Raw genomic sequence first — 25,778 nt, 5'->3', positions numbered from 1 at the left:
ACAAAAATGGTCAGAAGATTAACCACACTATAAACGGAAAAATCAGACCACTCTTTTTTTTTTTTTTTTTCAGGAATTTTTTCTCTGTTTGCTTCTCAAATAAATTTCATTTTGACTGAGTCCCTGGCTTGTATATAAAATGCAATCTTGTTCCCATAAAAGGTCAAAAATCGTCGCAGTTCCAATGTGACGTAAATGTACTTCTGGAATGGTTTCATTATCCTCAGCTTGATATCAAAAGTAGCAAAGTATGATTAATTGCTTTTTACTTTTCAACTGTTCTTTCCTTGTCCGCGTCGTGTTTAAAAGCGATTTCGAATTGAAAATCGGCCTTGAATACGTAATATGTAGTATGGCAAATGTTAAACCGTAGACGAGAAAAAAAGCGATGGGGTAGAGTCATATGTCCATAATATCAGAAACATTTCTCTTTTGTTGTTGTAGCTAAGAAAGAAAGACGTTTGTCTTTTATGTAGTTAAATATGCTTTTTTTTTTCGGTAGATGCAGCGATCGCTAAACCTAAGAAGTCAGGGCCGAAGAAGTCAGTATAGTTTGTTTATCTATCTGTCTATCTGTTGGTGTGTTTGTTTGCTTGTTTTTTTTTTTTTTGTTTTTTTTTTCTTTTTCTGGAATATTTTGAGTTTTTTATCATTATTACCAAGCACATCATTACCAAAGGATAAAGCTGACTAATGTTCATTGAATTTATATAGGGTATGTTAAGTTCATCATACGAGCTATTGCTGGAAGTCTTCTTTCCTTTCGCATGGAGTAATTACGGGTATTACTACTTCTCTTTTCCCCTAGATAGAACGTCAGTCCATAAATGGATTACCCCTCTAGATCACCCTAACATTTCGTCAGGTATCCCTGTTAAACGTGATTTTTCGGCACCAATGAGTACTTCTGGATGTAGAAGTCCACTGCGATAAGAGTCTCAAACCCCTGGCAACGACTCAAATGTTGAGATTGTTTGAGAATGAAATAAGTCATCGTCCCATGCACGAGCACTATTACTTGTTGGTTGCTTAAAGTGCCCCTTACAAATGCAGTAATAGGTTCAGTATGAACACAGTTTTACGATAAAAACTAAGAACAAACCTTCAGTCCCTACAGCTCTAATTTATACTGCTCCTAAGTCGCCCAAAATTCGCCCGCCATTCCTGAAATATGTTCCAGTTGAGCCGGCAATCGCAAAACAGTGAACTTAATCATGACGTCATAATCTTCCATTTCATCTCTACTGCACTAAAACCCTCCCTGTTCGCTGCATCAAACTGTTCAAATTGCCTTTTAGAGCTTTATCTCGCCGTCTTTTACGAAATTCTTAGCACATCTGAGGAAGAACAGCCGCCGAAGTAGCATCTAGTGTCTGAGAATAGTTTTGCTTCGTCTAAAAAAGAACTTTCTCCGCGCGACACTGTGCAAGCGGCAACCGATTAAGAAGGGCAATTCAGAGCTGGAGAAGAAGCGGAGGAGGAAAATCTGTGGAGCATGTTTTCTGAATTTCATATACTATTTTCACAACTCTTTCATAACAAGCCAAAAACCACCTCATAATATTTTAAAAAAAAAAATCAGAAAAGAGTTAAAAATCACAGAATGTCTTTCGGGTTGAAATTTACGTGATAGGTCTGCACAAATCGGACCTACCTCACAAGCTCCCATGCACTTCTCCACTTCTTTTTATAACATAGCTTGTAAAGTCGTGCAATCAAATTCAATTGCGCGAGCGTGCTTCAATTTCCCATTGTGCACGCTGGTGACGTTACCAAACAAATACCTCGCCAAAAAAATTTTTTTTCTCGCGTGTGACTTCAGCATTTTTCATTAAAAAACTGGAAAAACCTCCGCAAAAAAGTTAAAATAGATATGGCAACAAGCGAAAAAGCCGATGAAGATCTGCCTACTTTTTCTTTGGGAATGGAATCTTTTAACTCCTAGAAAGAACTCATAGAAAGGGAAAACTAAACAATCAACGCCGGTTTCATCTCGTTTCGCAACTCTAAGTTCATTTCCACGCATGAATTCACCTGTCAGTTTTTGACCAATCTGAGAAGAGATCATTGAAGCATAGCGAAATACTTTTCCGAAACAAAATAAACGCATTAAAGCGTAGGAGGGGGAATTTCTGCCCTTTATACGTAAATTACAGTGTTGAAAATGTTATAAAGCAATTGGTTCATGTGTCAGCTGTGCGTTCATCGAGAATTGAAGCACTTGAGAAGTTTGGAGAGTACTCAAGAAGCTGCGCATCGAGCAACTCTTACGCACCTTTCGCGCTCTCCAAGCTTCCCGCTTGCTTCAATTCTCGATGAACGCACGCTGACGCATGAACCAATTGTTAATTAAAATGAAGCGCGAGAAAAATTGATCTCAGCTCAGGGGCACTTGAAACATCATTTAACATGACCTGCCATGGGAGACACTTTTTGGGATGATAGCAATACAGCATCCATCACCGTTGTTGATAAGCAAGACTACTCCACCCCTCTTCCCTTCTTTCCTATTTCTTCTTTTTATCCCCGGGCAAAACATAAAATGAAGTAAATATTAGCTTTAACCTAGGTTTTTTTTCCTTTGACACAGTAGTGATGAAGACCAATTTGGAGAAAGACAATATGAATCTGTAAATCCAGTCCAAGTTGCAAAGCTTCTTGGGTCACCAAACAGTACCTGTGATGAGAGTAACACTTGGCTTGATCCACCACTAGAAAATTGTGAATATGCCGTTGTCAACAAGGCAGACAAGAAGGTAACAATTCAGCTTTAGACATTGAGACGTATTTCAGATCATTAAGTGTAGTTCTAGGTCAGTTTCCACGACGAACAATTGTCATGACATTTACGGCAGATGAATGAATAGATTCATTTATGTGTAGAAGTAGATTAGATAAAATTGTGCACAGGACTAAACTTAAGGAGAGGGAGAGAATGGGATAAACATTATCATCTACGTAGAGCATCTAAAATAGAAACATCTTCGCAGTGATAATTCTGTTGCATTTGGCGTCAGGCCGAAAAAAAAAGAAATTTTATATCATAGACTTGCGCATTTTGATAGACGATTCAAAATACGTGCATTTTTGTTGCTACCGTTACCGTCTGATTAAAAAATTAAACGAGACTTACCCGGAAGTTGAGGTTTGATTGTAATTCTACCGGGCCGTGGAGTCAGAAGGGGATTACGTGAGATTGCGCGACCTGCCAGCTCAGCTCAATATTCAAAACCTGTCGGATGGCCACACCCCAATGATAAGGCGGGACGATGTGCACAGTTCGTTGCATGCACAGTCACTAGGTTGGGCATGTAATCCCCTTCTGACTCCACAGCTCGGTAGAATTACAATCAAACTTCAAGTTCCGCGTAAGTCTCGTTTAATTTTGTAATTCTACCTTATCGTTACGTCATTCAGTGATCACGTGAGATTTTAAAGCAGATTGGTCAAACGACAGAGAATGATCAACAGCCCACTATAGTACAAACGTAGTAAAGCGTATTTAATGACAACATACCATAAGTGCTGTGGGCTTTTTTCCTTACGAGCATATATACTGTTTGGCTCCGTCAAGGCTAAGTAAGCGTGACCCATAGTTACACCCGTGAGTATTAACAATCCGTTTGTTATAATATTTACTAAATGCGGAAACATGTGACCAACCACCAGCTGATAAAATCTTGTCTAAAGAAACCCCTTTAGAATTGACTACACTAACTGAAGCTGACGTAAGTGTCAATACTGGAATTGCTTAACACCTGTTTAGATAATTGTCACTGACTAAAAAACTTTGTGTGAGAACGTTTCGGTTAAAAAACTATAACCTTCTTCAGCAATGAAATGGGTACGAAAGCAAATGATTGCTTTCAAAAGAGCCGCAGAAATGTCACTTGGGATTGCCAAGGGCCTTGGCAATCCCCAATATGTTTTTCGGGATCCGGGATTTGGCTTATTTGAAGGCCGGGATTCGGGATTTTGAAGGAAAAGGGGGACGAGATTCGGGATTGTATTTATCACCGGGACACGGGATTTGGCGATTTTAACAGGTGGGAATCGGGAAATGTCGCTTTAAAGAAACCGAAATTCGGGAATTCCAGAGGCTGAAATATGCAAGGAAAATCAAGCTGTCGTCTTAGCTAGCTCATCTTATTAACGTCGGAAATGGTCGGAAATAGTCGAACAATGACCTAGGTGACATCCACGTTTTCCACGACCCTGTCACGCTGCTCTGTGACCCCTATGGTGATCTGTGGTCTATTTTCATGAGCCTTGGACACCTTGGCCGTATTGAGAATCCAATTCAGTTGACAATGTCTTTGTAACCTTTGTTATTTGTTGACCGGGATATTTCTAGTATCAAGCTTATACATATCCTGATCGGTGCGCGTGGGATATTCGACGCGGAGGAGACTAGCTAAGTTATCGTTTGCGTAGTTTAGCGCGCCCTAGCGATGTCGGTTAACTTTGACAATGATGTTGTCGATCTTATTAGCTGCGTAGCTTTTATGAAAAAGGGAAGAGCGAAGATTCGTTTCTTGTTTTGTTGCCTCTGCTAATTTAGACTTTTGGAACTATTACATTGCGAATGAAGACAATGAATTGCGAGAACTTCGACAGTGAAAAATGACATGGCGAGTCTTATAACTAATAACGACGAGGCCGAGGATGATGTTGGTGGAATTCCGTCGTTGGATCGCGAGTCAACTTTTTTGCTTGGAACGGTTTCACGTTTCGGAAGAACTGTTCGCTTCAATAGCAGAATTATAGTTTAATTGCAGCGAATTGCTAAAGAAGCTCCTAGATGATAGCAATCATCAAATAAACATTTCGCATTAAATTTAGCCGTAGGTGACCAAAGCGTACTATAAGAGTTTGCATGGATTTAAAATTCAAACTATCTCTGTTTTTTCCTTTGAAAGCTACAATACAGTGACGCGTACTCTTTAGTTCGCGTCAAAATCGGTCAAATAGCTAACAGAAGCGTTTCGGTGACATAAAGAGGACACCACTTAGAGAGGTTCGAACTTTATCGTAGCTTTTCAAAGGAGAACAGAAATAGTTTTTATCCGAAAATGAAATCCATAGAGGCTCTTATTTCAACCTCTTATAGTACGTTTTGTTTACCGGTGATTACGGCATTTTGGGCCGGAACATGTAGCACTCTTAAACTGGGGTCGAAAAGAATATATGTTTCAGTATCTGTTGGCCACAATTGTCCTCGATTTTATGGAATTTCCAGATGATCGTTGCCATGGCTGAAAATTGTGAATGAGCAAACTGTCTTCTGAGTTGCGATTGACGGTGACTCATCCTATGAGTAGTGAACAGTGAAGATGCCGTGGTACGTCGTGATATGTACCCTTAAAGGGGAACTGAAGCCTAAAATTAGTATATTATTTGCATTAATTTCTAGTTAGCTTTAGAGGAGTAAGATAAAGTGTCGATATTCATTTTCGTTCACTTCTTGTTTTTTACGAGAAAACTCGATTTGAAGTTGCCTTTTTCCCGCTTTTGGGGGTGTTAGACCGTCGGCTCAAAATAGGTCAGCAGCGGTCGTTTATGACGTCAGTGGCTCCGACGAAAGGCTAAAGCTCGAAACGTCAGCCTTTGTAATCGTTACGGTGGCCAATTTACCATTTCAACTTTGTTCATATATCCAAATTATTCCCTTCTACTAAGGCTTTTTAGATCTGCTTTCAATATTTCTGTTTGCTCGATAAGTGACCGACGTTTTTTCAGTTTCGCAACTCCGTTTCGGCAGACGTACTTGTTTTCGATCGATCGCAAAGATATTTTCAAACTTTCAATCTCGGTGAGTACGTCGAATTTTTTCTGTCCATCCCTTTGAAAGTAACACTCTTTCGTTTCCTTTTCGATGACGCGACAGCATAAATTACAATAATCGGACGAATCAGACATAACCTTTTCAACCTTTTGAAATGCAAAGGAAAGCTTTGTACAAAAGTACTTCCAATGTACAATTTCTTAGCGATGATATTTATTTTTAACATTGCGTGATAAATTTCGCAATAATATGGCCAATCATAAGGCGCGTAAGAAAATAACCAATCAGAAATGAATAGACAGATCCGTGGATCCCTGCGGGATATCAGAACAAGCCTTTGGGAGCCGTTTCGCAGACGGACTATACCGAGGATTGTGTGACACGTCCGGTTGCAACGCAGGCTATATCATCTCCGAGAGACACTTTTTTCAGGGATCGAAGTGATCCGGAAGGCAGGTGTTAACGAACAAAAGAGGCAAAACGGAAAAAAACAAAAAACAAAAAAAAGAACAGCTATAAAAACCATGAAAATAACTCATTGACTGACGAAACTCGTTTAAAACCAGTCATGAAAAACAAATGAACTAGATCATCGTTTTAGTGCAGAGAAATACAGCTAATTCAATAGTCAGTGCTTGAGTCTGCTGTGAGGGAATCTGAAACGGAACTTCAAGGATCATTTTTGCTGAAGTAAGGAATTAAGAAAATATGACCGGGATCGGGATTAGCCTGTAGAAACCGTCGGGATTGAGGGATTGACGGAAAATTCCGTTCGGGATGGCGGGATTGAAGAACCCTCTGTAAATGTCAGGAATGTAAATTTGTTCATTAATGGCATTCGGTTCACAAATTGAATGCCGCGCTTCTAAAAATAATCTTTTCCACCATTGGGAACAGCGGTCAATGATCTTGACGTCCACAAGGTCAAAATCATGATTGTATTTTATACAATGTTGGATTAATAAAGAATTCCTATCTCCCGCGAAAATCGCTCTCTTGTGCTCTCTAATCCTGGATCTTATGGCTCTTGATATTTGACCCATTTAAACTTTGTCACAATCTTTACAACTAATTTTATAGATCACTCCTGTCGATAAGTCTTTACTAAATTTGTCTTTAGGTTTTTTTTTAGAATGGAGCCAACGGTCGTTACGGGTTTGTGGGCAACATTGATATTGAATTGATTTCAAGTTCTTGCAATCTTTTTCTGAATTTCCTTGAAGATATGGCAGGGTGACAAAACCTCTGTTGGTTTGAGACTGAGTTGTAGACCCAGTGGTGCTTTGGCAGCTTCTAATAAATTTTTCGGTGTAACCATTGATCTTCAGGGCGTCGACCACGTGTTGTATTTCGGATAATCTGCCTATGTTGGTAGAAGGGATGTTCTTTGCTCTGTCGAGAAGGGTTCTAACTACTGAGCGTTTGTGTTGAAAAGAGTGGTCAAATCAATGACTTGCCGTTAAACCTACATTCAGGCGTAACTTCAACTATGTTTGCGGATGCTACTAATCTTCTTGTTCGAGGTCCCTCTGTTACTTCCCTCAGCACTCAGTTGAATGAGGTTGCTAGAACTGTATCTACTTGGGCTGATAATAATCGACTGTCACTTAACACAACCAAAACTAAATCCTTACTTATTACGACCCTGCAGAAACGCCGTACCTTAACCAGCTCGGCACTCGATGTCCAAATCAATGGTAGATCCATTGAGCAAGTGGACTATACCAAGATACTGGGCGTCACGATAGACAGTGACATGTCTTGGGAGCATCACATCGATGCAATATGCTGCATAATTAGCAGTAGGCTTTCTCTTCTCCATCGCACCAAACCTAATCTTAACTTTGATTCTGCTATAAGGTTCTATCATTCTTGTGTTAACAACTACTTCATTTATTGTTCCGCTGCCTGGAGTAACTGTTCCCACCATCTACTTTTACGACTGCTTCGTCTTCAAAAGCGTGCTGGGCGTATACTCCTTGATGCCGACCTCTTTCAGACTTTTATTTCCTTATTTTTAAAACTCAACTGGATCATCCGAAAATACAACACGTGAAACTGTGACGAAGACATTTTTTAGAACCATAAATGACTATTTCAGGTACTTTATTATATCACTCTTGTATATCACTTTTTTGGAAATGTTAGCCACTTGAATGTTCTAACTTCCGCGGTCAGAATAATATTAATAATAATGCGAAGGTTAGTTACAGGAAAAAGAAATTCCATTGATTCCTTTAGTAATAAAGTTGAACTGCAACACTCTCTTGTCATCCGGAACTAAACAATTCTTTTGGAACCTCCGACGCTGACAGATTATCCGAAATACAACACGTGGTCGACGCCCTAAAGATCAATGGTTACACCTGTTTGATTCATCTTCTAATGGTGTCTCTTGAAACCGCTTGATATGGTTTGTTAAAGCTTATTAGCAGCTTCGTTTCATCTCCCCGTAAGGGCTTCGAGACGGGTAAATATTTTTGGAGATAGGTATAATTACATAGCCGTCTATAGGGAGTATAATCTTTGCCTCCCTGGCTTAGTGCGTTTAACTTTACTTGAAACTTTAAACGTAAACGTAAACTGAGACTTAGACATAGTCATATCTTTCAAATCGATCCACTGGATTGTTTGGATCTGTTGACCCGATAACCACATCAACATCATTGTCACTGTAACAGAATCTGATTGTGCGATTACATAATGGGACAATTTCATGGTCACGCGTTGTTTACATAGCGTGAATTGTCACCTGCAGTATCTTTCCCGCCGTTTTGCTGTATGTCTTACTTTGGTCTTAAATAAATGGTTGAGTTACAACACAACACTTTACAGTGACCTTGTAGGGACAATTTTGCATCGGGACTCGGAATTTTTAAATAAGATAATACGACGTTTACATCCCAGATTTCAGTATACTTAGGGAATGTGGGTCTTGACTGGAAAACGCCTCTCATAAATCTTGTGACTTGAGGGTGATTCCCCACAAAAATGTTTCCAGGCAAGACAATAGATGTAGACAATGCACCTTCTTGCAATATTAAGAGCACTATAGCCACAGTTAGCCTCCAACAGTTCAGTTAGAAAATGTAACACTTCCTCTACAGGTGGTGAATCTCCCTCCAGACTGTTGACCGTTTTTTAAAAAATACGTATGTCGGACATCTTAGCCGCCTGAACGATGCGGCCGCGTGTGTTTCCCATTTGGGTCTGTCAAAGTATTGCCCACCTTGTTGGTTGTGATGATATCTTTTATTTTTTTGGGAAAGATCATCCCTAAAAAGTTTTTCTGTTAGTTCTATCCGCTCTGAACAGAGTTGCTGATAAGACCTATTAAGGTCTGGCTTAATAAGGTCACGGCGTCTGTGAGTAAAGGTTATAGTTGGCATGTGTTATCAATGCAATTGCATCAAAAAGTGATTTTGTCGCTTCAATAAGCGAGCTCTTCGATTGATCTTTTGACTCTAAGAACTTATCAGTGACTTCCGTCAAGACCGTCGTCGCTTTCAACGACGTAGTTTGGATTTTTTGGAGTTTTAGATCTCGACTCCGAGTGGCAAGGCTAATCTTTGCCCAAATTTCTCCGTTTACTTTCGTTCTCACTAGTTTCTTGCAGTTCTAGCGCCTAATATACTGCGTTAGCTTCTCCTTCAACTTGTCATTAACAAGCTTTGATCGTGCCATTTTCTTTTACAATAGCGGCCAGCTTAACCTTTTCATTTACTAGAGGTCCACACTTCTCCTCCATATCGTACTCCTGAACAATTGCTCCGAGAATTAATTCGTTTTCCTCGCCAAGCGAAGGCTCTGGCAGGGAAGTGGATTGCTGAATAAGTGAGTTAATATCTCCCTCAACATCGCTCACAGGACCAGAGTCCCTCAAAGTATCACCGCTAACGCGGGAGAACTTTGCTTTGATTGATTTTATCTCCCCAGAATCAGACATGCGGTCGCTATCTGTTAACTCCCCAGAGATTGCTTGCCTTTTTCTACTTGTTTGAGCTTTCTCTTCAAGTAAAATATACGTAAGCTGATCGAAAAAAGCTTTCATTGTTGCTACTAATGTGTCGTGCAAAGAAAACTTCCGGAAGTCGCCAGTTGCTGATGTCGGTTCAGATACAATTTTGGCGTTTATACAGTCCGCTTTCTCGCTGGAGCATGTACTCGCCGTATCCTGTTCGTCTTGCCTGCCTTTTTGCTTTCGCTCGGCTATAGGTTTTTCAGTCACGTTGCTGCTCTTAGGCCTGGTGATTTTTTAACTGTGGTCCATTTTCTTCACGATTGGGAATTTTCCCCTTTATGCTGACAATTTCTGGCTCTAGAAACACGGCTTCAGGTTTTCCCGCCATGTCTTCGAAATCTGCACACACCGTACCACTGCTCGTGGTTCTTTGGTGATTTCACCAATATCGGCCACGCTTACATAAAAGCTTCCGATAAGTCTTCCGTTCTTACGGTATAGCTTTTGTAGCCGTAATGTTCTCCTCAATTTCGAACACAGACAGGGAGGTGAAATAACACCTCTGTTCGCTTCGCTAAGCAAAAACGTTTTGAGCTGAGCTGGCAGGTCGCACAATCTCACGTGATCCATGAATGACTTATCGGTGAGGTAGAGTTGCCTATTAATTGATTTTTATTTCAATTTTAATTCAAGGGAAAGGAGGGAGATCTTGTGTACGCTCAACTCGCCAATTTTGACAATAAAACTGACGCCACTAAACCACCAAAACCAGCCAGCTATGAGCCCACGATATATGCTGATGTTGAAGAACTACCTCCGGAGTTGCCTGGAAGAGAGGATCCAGACTCCCCACAGCCAACGTATGCGAATCTGGAAATGACTGGTGTCTGAATGAGATAAGAATAAAATTGTAAGAAGTGTAAATTAACGGTACTGGCTTTGACACCTGCATTTGAATTCATCTTTCAAGCGAATTCAACAAAGAAAATTCGAAATATAATGTTTTAACTAAAGATAAAAATTATTGAGGGTACAGAAATCTTCCAGAAGCATTTTAAGGCAAAACTTTTAAGGGTTTATGACGTTGTAGGGGACAGCTTTCTGTCTTTTACTTAACTTACAGGAGTAAGGACAACTTGTAGTCTGAAAGTTGCAACTTATAGGGAATGATAGATTGGGTTTGTATTAAACTATTATCAGTATTCTAAAGACGCGTCGGACACGAGTTAGCGTTGATCAAATAGTATCTGACAAAGGAGAGGACAAGAAATATCCTTTTTAGATTGACTGGAATGCAATTTTGCTAATATAAAAGAGCCTTTTATGGGTTCATTCAAGAGGAGTAGCTAGCCTTACTCGCCGTTTCTTTAAGTCCTTCAAAATCATGATATTCTTTTTTTATCTCGTCCAATTAATTTATCAGTTTTTATGTCTAAATTCCATAAACAGCTGCTTCCTCCATTTTCTTCAAATTTTCAATCCTGTCGGATGTACTGATACCCATAAAGCTAGACTGGCCTCTAAATCTTCTTTTGCTCTTCCAAAGTCTCGCTCTAATTATGATATTTTCAGTATTGAATTCCAAGGTCCTTAAACTTGAGATACTGTTAATGAATATCTTAAGTCAAGTAGCCTTTATCAGTTCTAAAAGAAATGAAGAATCTCTGTATTGAGAAGTATTAGGTATGTGTGTGTGTGTGTAAGCGTGTGCGTGCGTGTGCGTGCGTGTGTGCGTGTGTGCTCGCGTGCTTACGTGCGTATCTGAGTGTATGAGTAAGTGGACAAGTGTATGTGTGCCTCACCGACAAAGCAACTTGGTTTTATTTATAATATTTAAGAACATTTGATAATTTACTGTGTTATATACAATGCTTGTGAAAGGAGGGTCGAAAAAAAGTAAAGATTGTTACACTCGAATTCATACCGTCTTTCGTGGATCAGCTAATTCAACAGTTTTGTATCAATGGTGAACTTGTTCTTGTTCACGGTTTAAATTTCCTGTTTGCAGAATTTTCGATTTGATTGATTGTCAGGCTTAGGAGTATGGAATGAACACGACTTTGTTTCCCTTTTGTAACGTACATAAATTAGACAAAACTGCTTTTTACTACTCTCGTGTTTCCTAACATTTCACGAGGCATATTAAACTGGTTCCATTTCCGTCTATAGTACAGTTGCGTATATGGAAGTGATTTAAAAATGTCATTTTAGATACACAGGCTTACATCACATTAAGGTGGCTCGTACCAGTTTCCTCGCGCGGGGAACAGGTTACTCTTGAGTGACACGCGCGAGAGAAACGTGCGAAAGAAGCGCGAGATCAAAAGATGAAAATTCAAAACAAAGATGGCGGCGCGTGGAATTTTTTCTACTTTTGTGAGAAGTTTACCTAAGAGCTTGTATTTGATGTGTTGAGCGGCTACTGTGAATGCAGGAGATAGAAACTAAGATAACGAAGACGATTTTTGGAGAAGTAAAGGTTGCTTCACTTCACATTTAAAAAAAAATATTCAACCGATATGAAATCTTGCGACGGCGAAAAAAGAAGAACTCAAGTGAAGGATAATCTACCTGAAGTGGAAGAAGACTTTGAAACTTCAAGGAAAATAATATGATATAGCCAGAAGTCATGTGTAGCATTTTTAAGATGAGCTCGGGAGGCTGTCTTTGACGGCTGTTTAATGATTTTCTTAGCAGTAACCGTCTGTAAACATCAGATCGTAGGTGCTCGTGCGAGCACACGCAATTGTCAGCGGTAGCTATAACAGATCATGAGCAAATGTCGATCTTATATAGTCCAGATTTTTAAATGCGCGAGAACGCGCGTGGAAATTGCTAAACTCACGAAAGTTATTGCATGAAAACAAGTCCGGTGACCCCTTCTTTTTATTGTTCCAATATGATAATAACGTCGAAAGGAATCATCAGAAAAAAAATAGAAAATTCTACGGAAGGAAATTTGCGACGTGTGAAAATTTCCCTCTTTGTAGATTTTCTGGAATTCCGCTCCGTAGAAGTTTTTAAAAATCTTTGTGCATTTTCCTTTTCAAGTGCCAAAAGCAATCAATGAAAACAATCAGGGGATCACCGGGTTAGTTTTCGAATTATTTAAGCCACAAGCTAAAAATGCGTCTGAATAAGCCTATGAAAGCGTTGCCATGGAAACTGCTAGTGGCGAAATGACACTTATTTTTGGATAACCAATGGTTATGTAATTTAACCCCGTAAAACTGTTCAACTGGCCTTGGTCAGTCTTTCTGTTGCATTCTTTCAAAGTTACAAACCATGAAAAAGATGAAAACTGGTACGAGCCACCTTAAGAACTATGCGCGCGCAACTTCCTCGATCTATTCTTTCTTAACGATGCAACACAACTTATGTAGATACACTAGATATAAAACAGAATTCCTTCAGAAGTTGAAACTCATCCAAGTTAGTTCTAAAGGAAACAAGGAGGCTGGATAACGATAAAACAGAACTGAAAAAAAAATTGCCATACTATCAATACTTCCTCAGAGCCGTTTACATTTTTGCATACGTTTAGCAGTTTATCATATGACCCTTTGATACAACCTGGATGAAGCTTGTTCATTGATATAGTTACATAACTTATCACATCACCAGGCGTAAGGGGTCACTTAACAATAAAAATACAATAAATTTTTAATTACGTTTAAGATGAATCGAGTGTTTCGGACCTTGCTAATCTAAGTCAGAATTACCGGTACTTAAGTATGCGGTCTATTCCTTTGAAGGGTTCATGCCCTGTGTTTACAGTCCATCAAGATGATTCTTTTATAAAAAGGTAACAAAGAAAATGCATATAAATTATGGAGTCAATATTATAGATAGTAGATAAAGAGCTGTAGTGAGAGTTTGTGTGTTTTTTTTCTCCTTCTAAATTCAATCTAAATCTCATCATTCGCTTATTCTTGATGGAATACAGCTTGTTGTTAATCAATTATTAGAGTTTGCTTGAGGCGTGATCTCTCTCCAAACTTTGCCTGTTCTCTCCCAAGTCACACCTTCATTGACCGGAAATTGCGTCAAAATCTTAATTACTCGTTGAAGCTAAACTTTCACTTTCGTGGCGTCCTCATCAGTCCAAAGCATTGAACGATGAATGCGGAAAAGGTGTACGTACTGATAGTTCTTGGAGTTGATTTGTTACTGTTGAGAACAGGTAAGTGTGAAATGTATCGTTGATAATGCTAAGATTTATCAATTATCATAATCACGTACTTGCTGGCTCTAAAAAATGTCGGGTTTTACGTATTATCTGGTTATCCTCAGTAGTTCCATTTCATTACTGATTTATACTGAACGTCAAACCAACCTAGCCCTTTATTTTCAAACTGAATCAAGAGAGGATGAATTCTTTAAAAATAGTAATAATAATAAAAAAAAGAGAAAAAATATGGGATAGAATGCATTTTGATCTGACATCAAAGATTTTACAAGACTTGAAGGCCGTGCCATGGACGAGGATGTCATAATTTACACTGAGATAGAGTGCTAGTTTACATGTTTAAATCGATAGTTGACGATCAGATTTACACGTACTGTATGATTTTGATGTAATAATCATGTTAAATAATCCAACATCATCCACTAGCTTCCATCCAGTTGTAGCTATAAAGCTGTTTGCCTTGTTTACGTCGCGTCAGCAAGCTGATCGTAAATCGAGAAAACGATTATAATATATGGTGTGACCAACTGAAGTCATGGTAAATTGAGCATGCAATGTGTAACGCAACCAAGGCATGTTGGATAGGAAATAAATAGTAACTTTTTACATTTTTCACTGTTTGCAGTATATTAAACTGCTTGCTCATTCAAGTGAACACCAAGTACTAAAAAAAAACGATACGAGAAAGTTTGAGATAATCTGGCTTAAAGCCCCCGTCTTTTTTCCGGATGTAGGACTGTGGGTTAATTTGAAGGAGGTCGAAATATGTTCGCCATTCCCCAGCTCTTCCTTCTATGTAAATAAGGTCGGCTTCAAATTGAGGCCGCCGCTTCGAAATTTCTCCATTTTACTGGCAACTTATAATAAACAAAGAAACAAAGATAAGCAATTGAATGAGAATTACTATCCATTGTCATAACTATATGGCTAATATTAGCCTGCCGCCATTACCCAACTGTTTCTTCTGCGTAAAAAAGGTCCGCTTCATATTGGAGCCGCCTCTTCGAAACTTTTCCGTATTGCCCACAATTAACTTAGATAAACAAAGAAACAAAAATAAGCGAATAAATCAAAATTACTATCCTTTGTGATAAATCTATGATTAATAACAGCCGGCCATTAATGTGATGTCGACGATTGTGATAATGATGATAAGGGGGAGAAGGAGATAAACGAGGGGAGTGATGATACTGATGATAACGACTGCCTCCAAGAAATATCAAAGTTGATTTTCGGCAAGTAACAGTTAACCCAATAAAAAATGCACTCAGACACACATGGACACTTCACGGCCACTGATTATTAGTCTAACTTCTATGTTATTGTATTACTATATAGATGGTCAGAGGCTATGTTCGTGTTATACCTTCAGCAAAGACCAATGGTTATGGACACAGGCAAGGGACAACTGTAAACGCAACAATAAAATACTCGCAGTGATAGAATCAGTGCAGGAATGGCAATTTATTACAAATGGGATTCAAAATAAAACAGGCACCATATCTGGTGAATGGTACATTGGTTTGAAAAAAAATTTAACAACGCAGAGATGGAATTGGATCAATGGTAAACCTTTGACCATTGACAAATGGCATGATAAAGGCATAAATCCTGACCCAAAGGACTCTTACGGGATAATTCATGAGGATTATCCACCTGGATTCAAAGGATCACTCAGCACCGTTAAGGGCGACCAACCAAGAGGATGGATTTGCGAGAATGAAACAGGTATTGATCAGTAACAGAAAACGTAAAATTTTAGCTGCATTAAAAGTTGCTGTTATTTACAAGTCTGAATTTTCCATAGGCTACTCTCACCCTCCCTTCTCTGTTCCTTATCTTTCCTATCCCCACCCTGCTCTTTCCGAAGGCCTCCTCATGATTGCGACCACCTTACTGACTGATAGCTAATCACCATCAGGGGAGCAAACCCCGTAGTCCTACCTTTATATACTCTTTAATGTGTTCTAGATTATAGGGACGTGGCATAGAAAATTTATCGCCGACTAGAGTTATTGAGTTAGCCACACTTCCTTGTAATCGGGATATTACTCAACCCGTGTACAGTGGCAATGACAATAGTTATATTGCTTTAACAGCTACCTGTAAAGGAATTTGTTTCCACCATCCAGTTCCAACTAGCACAAGTATTGGCGGAACATCAACTTGGACAAAAGCTGTTACCACACAAGGCAAGACGTCAACTGAACAGGATATCACTGCTGTATCACGTAAGATCATCGATTGATCGATTGAATTATCGGATTTGCTTGTTTTGTTTTGATTGTTGTTGTTGTTGTTGTTGTTGTTGTTTTGTTTGCCTGCTCGTTAGCTCTTGATAAGAGACAGAAATATGTATATTTATAAACTAACTGTTTTTGTATTTGTACTCCAAAGAACCGTTTAGATAAGTTTTCTTGTATCGCACAAGCGAGGAACTGGATAGAAATTACTGTACGAAAAAAGAGCGGACAATTTAAATTATTTTTCTGACGACGTAGAGTTGGAATGGCTGGCAAATATTGATCCAAGTTTATTAGGTAAATCCAACGAAGAAAAGGAGATGAACAACGATGAAATTTCATCGTCGTTCATCATTTGTTGAAGAAAATACCGTGCTAATTCCGTTCCGCGCAGCATACTCCTGTTACGCATGCTGAAGTCGTGAATGTAATAACTCTCCTAAATGTAATAAAGTCATAAATGTAATAAGACTTGGTCCTAAATGTAATCAAGTCCGAAATGTAAACAAGTCCTAAATGTAATAACATTTGGTCCTAAATGTAATAGGCCTCTAATGCAATAGTTTAACTGTACTTGTGCATCCACATTTTTCCTAATTCAGTTGGTGTTATTACTATTTTAGCTATTACAATTTTAGCTTTTGGTCAAACTCTTTTATTAGGAGCCTCAAGAGATTTTATATTCTTGGCAAGTAACTTTTCACGGAAAAAAATTGCATTTTCTTTTTAGTAATAACGGATAACAGCAAATGGTCTCTTTGCTTCATTTATCGCGACTGGCATATCATTCACAGTTCACGGCTTTTAACTTTTTACAATCACGAGTCACGGCAATTAAAAATAGCCAATCACGTTTCACTGTAAACCCCCACATTTCCATTTAGACATGGAGACGAGACGGACGAGACGAAATTATTTGTCTGACCATTTACTAATGCAGATTTAAAAGACAAAAACCTGGGACTAGTTTTTGAAGAACCATAGCATGAAAACTGAAAACTCTTAACCTTGGGATCCTAAAGAAATTTATGAGAAGACAAATCCGAATTTGCGGAAGCATTGTAGCAGTTGAAAACGAACGATGTAGTTAATTTAATATTACCACTAGTGCTGTTTACTCATTCAGACTTGGAACAATCTAGGTCGTGTGAAAGAACTGAAGCGGAAACTGTTTCCAAACAGAATTTACATAAACTTCAACATTGCCTATATTCAGGGATACAACCCATTAATCGAGAGCAAGTAATACATAGGACATTGTATTTTAGTTTCCCCTTAGCGTCTTCCAAAATATACCACAAGCCGTGGTGGACATTATGTTGGAAGAAATCAAAAGTGATGTCGCAGGAATATTGACAGCTGAAGGCTTTTGAAAAGTCCCGCAGTATATGTACTTTCCTTAGTCTTAAAACTCATTAAATGGTCTTAAATGCAACTCTTTGCCACTACTTTAAGCTAGATGTTGAGAGATATTTCTTCTACGGTGCGAAAAGGTTGCAAAATGTTCTTGTTTTCCGCGATGAGCCATCATCCCGGTATTTGGTGAAGGTATTTGCTTTCTCTTTTCTGTTGTGACTGTTTAAAAGGGAGAAACAAGGGAAATCGATCAGAAAGCGACAACATGTAACGATCTTCCTTGTTCTGCCAAGAAAGATGCATCCAAATGGGGGTTAGTCTTGTTACATACCTACCTTGAAATTTAAGTTTCCTGGCGGCGCGCAATGGGACTGATTGGCGTAATGATTTATACATCGGAAATGCGCCAGTACATCATGGATTTCATCCTGAAACTTGCTCTCAGTGTTAGGAAGGCGACTGAGGCTGTGCTCCAACCGAGTCCTTCTATTGTTCCTTAGAAAGAGTAACTGTAGCATGATGTGCCTTAAGAAGGGAAATTCCCCTTTTGAATTAAGAAAATTCATCGTAGCGGTATTACACAATTTTGTGACGGATACTCTGAAATATGACTTTGAGAACAAACAGACAGAAATTCAGAGAAAAAATTGACTTAAAACCTTTTAATCTCAGCACGGGTTTAAAAATGAGCCGTTTACAAAGCAAATATTTATTTGAAAAGTAAAAACCAAACGTTTTCGACACTAGGTCATCATCGGGGTAAATAAGCACCGTCCGCTAAATTAATGTTCCTGATAGAAAGTAAAGACAGTAGAGTGACAATAACTCTCAAAAAAGAAACGACAACTTTGAGTTTAAATTTAAAAGGCATGTTTCGACATTCTCATGTCATCTTCAGTTGCAAATGAGCATTTAACGGTTGTACATTTCAATTTTTAAGGTGGCTCGTACCAGTTTCCTCGCGCGGGGAACAGGTCACTCCTGCGTGACGTGCGCGAGAGAAACGTGCGAAAGAAACGCGAGATCAAAAGATGAAAATGTATTGTAAGTAGTGTAAGTTAATGTAGTTTAAACATGGTGTAAAAAGTAATTATAGTGTAAGTACATGTGTAAGTGTAATAAACAATACTGTATTAAAAAAAAAAAAAAAAAAAAAGATGAAAATTCAAAACAAAGATGGCGGCGCGTGGAATTTTTTCTACTTTTGTGAGAGATTTACCTAAGAGCTTGTATTTGATGTGTTGAGCGGCTACTGTGAATGCAGGAGATATAAACTAAGATAAAGAAGATGATTTTTGGAGAAGAAAAGGTTGCTTCACTTCACATTTAAAAGAAATATTCAACCGATATAAAATCTTGCGCGGCAAAAAAAGAAGAACTCAAGAGAAGGATAATCTACCTGAAATGGAAGGAGACTTTGACACTTAAAGGAAAATAATATGATATAGCCAGAAGTCGTGTGTAGGATTTTTAAGATCAGCCCGGGAGGCTATCTTTGACAGCTGTTTAATGATTTTCTTAATTAGCAGTAAACGTCTGTAAACATCAGTTCGTATGCGCGCGCGCGAGCACACGCAAATGTCAGCGGTAGCTATAACAGATCATGAGCAAATGTCGATCTTATGGAAACCAGATTTTTAAATCTGCGAGAACGCGCGTGGAAATTGCTAAACTCACGAAAGCTATTGCATAAAAACAAGTCCGGTGACCCCTTCTTTTTATTGTTCCAATATGATAAATAACGTCGATAGGAATCATCAGAAAAACACTAGAAAATTCTACGGAAGGAAATTTGCGATGTCTGAAAATTGCCTTTTTTCTAGATTTTCTGAAATTCCGCTCCGTAGAATTTTTTAAAAATCTTTGTGCATTTTCCTTTTCAAGTGCCAAAAGCAATCACTTAAATAAACTCACGGGGTCACCGGGTTAGTTTTCGAATTATTTAAGCCACAAGCTAATTAATGCGTCTGAATAAGCCTATGAAAGCGTTGCCATGGAAACCGCTAGTGACGAAATGACACCTACTTTTGGATAATCAATGATTATATAATTCAACCCCGTAAAAGTGTCCAACTGGCCTTGGTCAGTTTTCTGTTGTATTTTTTCAAAGTTACAAACCATCAAAAAGACGAAAACCGGTACGAGCCACCTTAAGGTACGTTAAAAATTACGTGTCAGGGCTTGCGTTACATTTGAATATTAAAAACGCGAAAATTGTAAATAGCGCGCGCTTGACTAGATTATCGTTTCTAGACATATTGTTAGAAAACAGTCATACATCCATCGTCACTGGTATACATCGCAAGAAGACGTTTACTGGTCTTCTTACTAATTATTTCAGCTTCGCCCCTTTGATTTACAATTTAGGTTTAGTCAGAACATTTATTGACAGAGCATGTGAGATCAATAATTCCTGGGTTGGTTTTCATCTGGATGTCAAGAAACTTATTTTCTTGCTACGGAAAAATTGTTTTCCATCTTGGGTCATACACAAGATCCTTTACAGGTATCTAGCGAAGAAAAATAATCCTTCTCCTACTGGGCAGAACACGCCTCTTCTAACTCCGGTAAACCTTCTTCGCACTATTTATAAACTTCCCTACGTTGGTCGGTTTTCAAGCATCGCTCAGACTAAGTTAAGACAACTACTCAAACGTTATTGTAGAGCTGATTTAGATGTTAAGTTAGTCTTCAGTACGATTAAACTCAGAAATATGTTTAGTGTGAAAGATTGAGTACCGGTGGGTCTACGTTCGCGTGTCGTGTATAAATTTTCGTGTGCTGGCTGTAATGTCAGTTATATTGGTGAGACCACTCGCCACATTTGTACACGAGTTCGTTAGCACCTCTTGTCGGACAAAACTTCTCATATTTACAAGCACCTGCAATCATCAAGGGCCTGTCTTGACTCTTGTGATACTGAATGTTTCACGATCTTAGATTCTGCCGCTTTAAAATACCAAATTAAGATCAAAGAGGCATTGCATATTAAGTGGGAAAAACCCATTCTTAATCAGCAGTTGAAGCATCTAGAATTGTCTCTTTCCTTTTAATTATGTTGTTCCTTGGACTTTTATTTTATTATTATTATTTTTTTTTCATCTAGTCAAGCGCGCGCTATTTACATTTTTCTGACACGTAATTTGTAACGTACCTTAACTGAATATGAATTTAAATGTACAGCCGTTAAATGCAACTGAAGATGACACGAGAATGTCGAAACATGTCTTGTAAATTTGAACTCAAAGTTGTCGTTTCATTTTTGAAAGTTAATGTTCCTGTTTTGAACGGATGTTTTTCGAGGGTAGGAAAGGTATTTTTCTATCAGTTGAAACTATATATACTATTGAGTATGTAGGATAATTTCAGCGTGAGAAAATTAGCCAAAATTGAAGGAAACGACTATAAACGATATCGAGTTAAGATAGATTTTATCTTTGGCTTAGTCAATGAAGGATTTAATATAAAGCAAAAAGATTTTGCTCTAATAAGAATCAAGAATGATTTGTTCATTTTGAGAATCAAGAAAGAGAGCCAGCTGTGTTTGTAGCACAATAAACCCAAGAGGGTCGTTTAAACTTTTTCTTTGTTTCGACTTTCTAGCCCTTCTACCGCTTTCAGTGACTTCGTCGCAGACATTGTCCAAAAGTTACAATCAACCACACAAGCGAGTAAGTCACTGTGTTTTAGAAGCGCAGAGGCGCATTAATAGTGTAGCTTAAAGCAGTAGGATAAAGTACTTGAATAAGCTTTGCGTTTCAAAAGTCTCCAGATTTTCTTTGCCCTTCTTTTAATTCCTTTTGCAGATTTCGATGAATTTTCTTGTACTTATTTGGCAACAGCGGTTGATTATTGATGTTTTCGTTGAAAATTTTGCGCGGGGAATTTGTGCGCAGCTGGCCAGATTAATCCACTCGCACATGCCCAACGTTTGACCGCTGGTTTCAATTGCTGTGCAGTTATGCTGGACAGTCAGATTGCTCGGCACCTACCGCCCCAGCTGCGTCTTATCATATATTAGTCGCCACCAGGCCCCACACTTACCACTTGAGTTACAAAAAAGAAGAATTGCAGTGTGACATTCGACATCCCTTCTCGCCGCGAATAAGTCGATGTCTACGTCTACAACAAACTAAACATCTACATCGTTGACTATACTTTTTCGGCTTTATTGTCTCACAGAGAGAAAGCCAGCATCCCCACACCAGATTCCTTTGTCCTTTCAAATTCTTATACTTCCACTTTGTTCACCTCTGATGATTTTAACATTCGACGCCCTCGTAATATAGTGCCTTATCACCATGGTCTCAGTTCTTTGACTGATATCCTTTCGCCGGCTCTCCAGTATCGCACGGCAGCTGCACGTATTCAACGAGGTCGAGCAGGGCTTCATAGACGTCGTCTGCCAAAGCAGAGGGTTTCCTGTTCCCTTCGGAGTCTTCACGATCTTTGTGGGCCACAGACCTATCGCGCAATAATGCTTGTAACACTAAAACCAAAACGGCTAAAATATTCAATCTTATGTTAAATCAAAGCACGTGTTAGCGCACTACATTCGATGTAGATCTCAAGGAAAACTTCCGGAAATATTTCACAGGCTAATGAAATGTTTTTCGCACTTATTATTATTTCTATCATCACCAATCAGTTGTTGCTATATGAACTCAAGAATCTTCTCAAAGTCAGTTCAACCAATCTATACAACGTTAATGGGCAAATCTTTTGTGTTACTGCCAGCTAATTTGAAACGGAAAAGTTCGCTCTTTACGAGCATGTCACTCTCATAGTGCCGATTCAGTAGAAGAAAAGTCCGTTTCAGAGTCAGGTTATGCTGTTTTATCTCATGTTTGATCGTTACGGAGATCAGCACGTTGAGCAAACCATGTTTCCCTTTTTTTTCTTTAAATCAATTAGAAGAGCATTAAAAAACGGCTCACACGATTAGCTTTACTCACATCTCAGAGAAAGCAAAAGCACAAATTTGTGCGTGAGATTTGGGGATCGGTACATCATTAACAACCTTTGACATAGATAACCATTTTGAATGTGCTGGTCAGCAGCTTTTTTTCATTTACACCTGTTAAATGTAAGTCACTGAGTATATAATTTGATTGAAAGGCCTACCTAAAATCTCGCTGCAGAAACCAGCCAGGCCGAAAGCGATTAATATAACAACTACTGATCCCGTCCTGATGTTCGACACGAAACGGAAAACGTCTTCGGATTTTTTTTTTTTTTTTCTAAGTTTAGCAGAGTTAGCATATTTAAAGAGATAAAGCTTTCGAGTTTGCAAGCTTTGACCCTCAGGATTTCCCTTTTTAAGTATGAGTAGGCTAAGCGACTTCCTAATTATTACCCCGATTTTTATCATTTTATATTTTTCTCCGACCAGTGTTGCTGACGGACAAGGGTTCCTCGACTTCCACCTTACCACTTGTTACAAATGTCAGTGACCTAAATTGCAAGAGTGACAACGACTACTTCACCCTTTATCTGACAATCGCTATTTTAGCAGGATTGTTGTTTATAATATCGATAATCCTTTTGGGGGTTTTGAGACTGCAACGAAAGAAACAACAACAAACAGGTGCTAATGTTTTATTGACATCTCATTGAAAATTAATTATAGCCCTCTCTTTTATTAGACAATCTAGGAGCAGGCTTGATTACGAAAAAAAAAGTGTGTTTTTTTTTTATTGGGACTCTGATCGGAAGATGATCGTATTTAATTTCATTCAACAGATTCAAGAAATAAAGCTGTTGTAGGGTAAGTAGCTTCTACTAAACTTGTTTTTATTAGACATTTAGTCAGTTGGAAATATGATGTGAGTTTATTGCAAAAAATTTCTATGATTTAGAGAAAGATAATATAAACTGTGTATATTCTCTTGTTCAGAAGTAATACGTTTTCTCCGCGGTATGATTCATTTTTTGTTATTCGATTGGCTTAATTGAGGAGAAGTAAAGACAATAATATCGTAAGGGAAGACAGATAACTTTCCTTTGCTTTTGAATGTGACAGAATCCAAGTAGCTGATAAATCCCCAGAGGTCAGTAGGCAAAAACGCATACGATTTCAAAGTTCTGTGCTATTCCCATATTTATTCACCAGGAAGAATAACTGCGCGAAAAAGGGAGCCACCGGTAAATCTCGGACATCTGACAAATCGACTTTTTGAGTTATTAGAGCAAACAAAGAAAGTAGCAAACAGACATAATGAAAACAAAAAACAAAAAACAAACTAACAAAAAAGAGTAACACAGGTTTTACGGAGGAAAACGTGGAGGTTTTCTTTCCTCCCTCTCCCTCTCACGGAGACTTATTCTCATGAGATAACAAGCTAATGCAACTGTTAAAGACACTTTAAAACGCATGTATCAATATTAGCTATATCTTTTATTTGTTTATTCTCACTCCACAGGAGTCAACATGACTTCGAAGAAAGTTTTCCATTGAATGCTTTTAATTTAGGTGCACAGCATGGCTTTGCGGTGGGAAATGAGAGAAACCAAAATGAACCGTTTGTCCAACGGGAGGGTTTATATACCGAGCTGTGTTCAGAGACAATAATGGTAATTTCAATGATATTAGAATTACCTAATATGATCTTTATCAAAATAATGGACTAACTGATGAGAGTGCGATACTTTCTTTTTAAACTTATTAGCTGTCCTCTTTACTATCAGCATGTGTTTCCTTCCTATCTTCTTACTCTGACGCGCTTTGACTGTGAAGTGCTGACTTAAAACTTTTCTTGTAATTACGTAAGTTTGATGATTTTATCTGTTTAGCATCATCATTTGACTATAGCTGTCCCTTAATGTTCACGGATACCAATCCATGAACAGAACTTTCTCCCTAACTACGAAACGCGCGTTAAAAAGAAACTCAACAGCTTATGTCATTTAAAAAAATTAAAATAAATATAATTCATTAGATTTCATTCATCTTTTTATTTCCTTGTTTTCTTTTATATCTACTTTAAAAATTATCTTCATGAGTATGATTAAGGCTTTTTCGGGATTGACGGGTAAAGGAGTCTCATTTGGAAACAGCCATGATAAGTTTTAGGCGCGGCATCTCACAAACCATCACTAGAAATATAATGAATGAATATCTAATTTTCACTTGGCAACGTGAATAGTTTTGTTATTTTTTTTTTCTCATTCACATTGACGAGTTCTCAATCATGAAACATTTTTTTAAAGGAATCGAAAACACGTATCGATGAACCACGCACGCCTACCAAGTTGATAATACCATCACTTGTCTATCAAATATTATTGTTTATTATCCATCTACACTTAGACGAGTACAATGCTATAGACGAGTCCAAATATCACACGGTATTTGTACTGGTTAAACAGGTTTTCTCGCATCGCGCAAACAAAGAATTGGATTGTAGTTACCAAAAGAAAAAAAAAAATGGCGGACAATTTGAATCACATTTCCAACGATGATGAGTCAGAAGGGTTGGCAAATATAGATCCAGGTTCATTAGGTGAAACGAACGAAGAAACACAGCTTGACGACCAGAAAATTTCTTCATTTATTGAAAAAAAATAGAAACAGCAGCACGTCAACGCGCCAATTCGGCGTTCCGCTTCGCATACTTCTGTCACGCACTCCCCGTAAATAAACATCCGCGAAATTCGCCCGCACTGAAATAACAATTTGGCGTATTGGATAATAAATAACTTATTAGACGTTTTGTTGTGTAGTATCGCTGAGTATTTTTACTCGTTATTTGTATTTTGACTCGTAAAAATACTCAGCGATACTACACAACAAAACGTCTAATAAGATATATATATTTTGCAGACCTCTGAAGACGATGGTTCCCGAACGTACACTTCCCTTGTGAAATCAACAGAGGAAGACAGCGACATTGAATATGAGAATCAAATATCTGCTCCTGAGTATATTAACGCTTAACTTGATTGTTCATAAGACGGTTAGCCGGCTAATCATCTAAAATGCTGAAGTAAACAAAATATCGCTGGAGTGTGTCTTCTCAAAGCCATAAACGAAAAAACCAACAATTTTTCTCAACAATGGCTTAGTTTAATGGTTTGGGCAACCCTGTCCTTGAACTATGTTCTCTGTAAACGAAATGTAAAATATACTTTTAGCTCATATAAGCAGTCTCCTCTCTGCACGCTCGCCATTAAAATGATAATAAGAGTAATAATGATGATACTAATAATAGCAGTAATAATAACAATGATAATAGTGGTTAATTT

The 25,778-nt window shown here is 38.3% G+C and overlaps 1 protein-coding gene across 2 annotated transcripts; it reads left to right on the top strand.

Annotated features, from left to right (window-relative positions):
* The first annotated feature begins 447 nt into the window (after positions 1-447).
* On the top strand, positions 448-25,778 carry LOC111342034 (uncharacterized). Of its 2 annotated transcripts, XM_088733403.1 has the most exons (10): positions 448-542; positions 2,591-2,756; positions 10,440-10,656; positions 13,766-13,929; positions 15,274-15,663; positions 16,035-16,166; positions 22,927-23,121; positions 23,277-23,301; positions 23,957-24,107; positions 25,357-25,778. In XM_088733403.1, exons 4-10 carry the CDS (start codon positions 13,866-13,868, stop codon positions 25,468-25,470), a joined length of 1,071 nt encoding a protein of 356 aa, XP_088589529.1. In that variant the 5' UTR covers positions 448-542; positions 2,591-2,756; positions 10,440-10,656; positions 13,766-13,865; the 3' UTR covers positions 25,471-25,778. The 2 variants fall into 2 exon arrangements, with proteins under 2 accessions (XP_088589529.1, XP_088589528.1); XM_088733402.1 differs by having other exon boundaries at positions 10,440-13,929.

This window comes from Stylophora pistillata, chromosome 9 (assembly GCF_964205215.1).
Source record: "Stylophora pistillata chromosome 9, jaStyPist1.2, whole genome shotgun sequence".
NCBI classification, from domain to species: domain Eukaryota; kingdom Metazoa; phylum Cnidaria; class Anthozoa; order Scleractinia; family Pocilloporidae; genus Stylophora; species Stylophora pistillata.
This window is presented reverse-complemented; position numbering and strand designations above follow the sequence as displayed.

Coding starts and splice junctions, on each gene's coding strand:
- LOC111342034 (XM_088733403.1), top strand. CDS start 13,866: ATGAATGCGGAAAAGGTGTACGTACTGATAGTTCTTGGAGTTGATTTG. Junction 16,167..22,926: donor GGATATCACTGCTGTATCAC/GTAAGATCATCG, acceptor TTCTCCGACCAG/TGTTGCTGACGGACAAGGGT. Junction 23,302..23,956: donor AGAAATAAAGCTGTTGTAGG/GTAAGTAGCTTC, acceptor CTCACTCCACAG/GAGTCAACATGACTTCGAAG.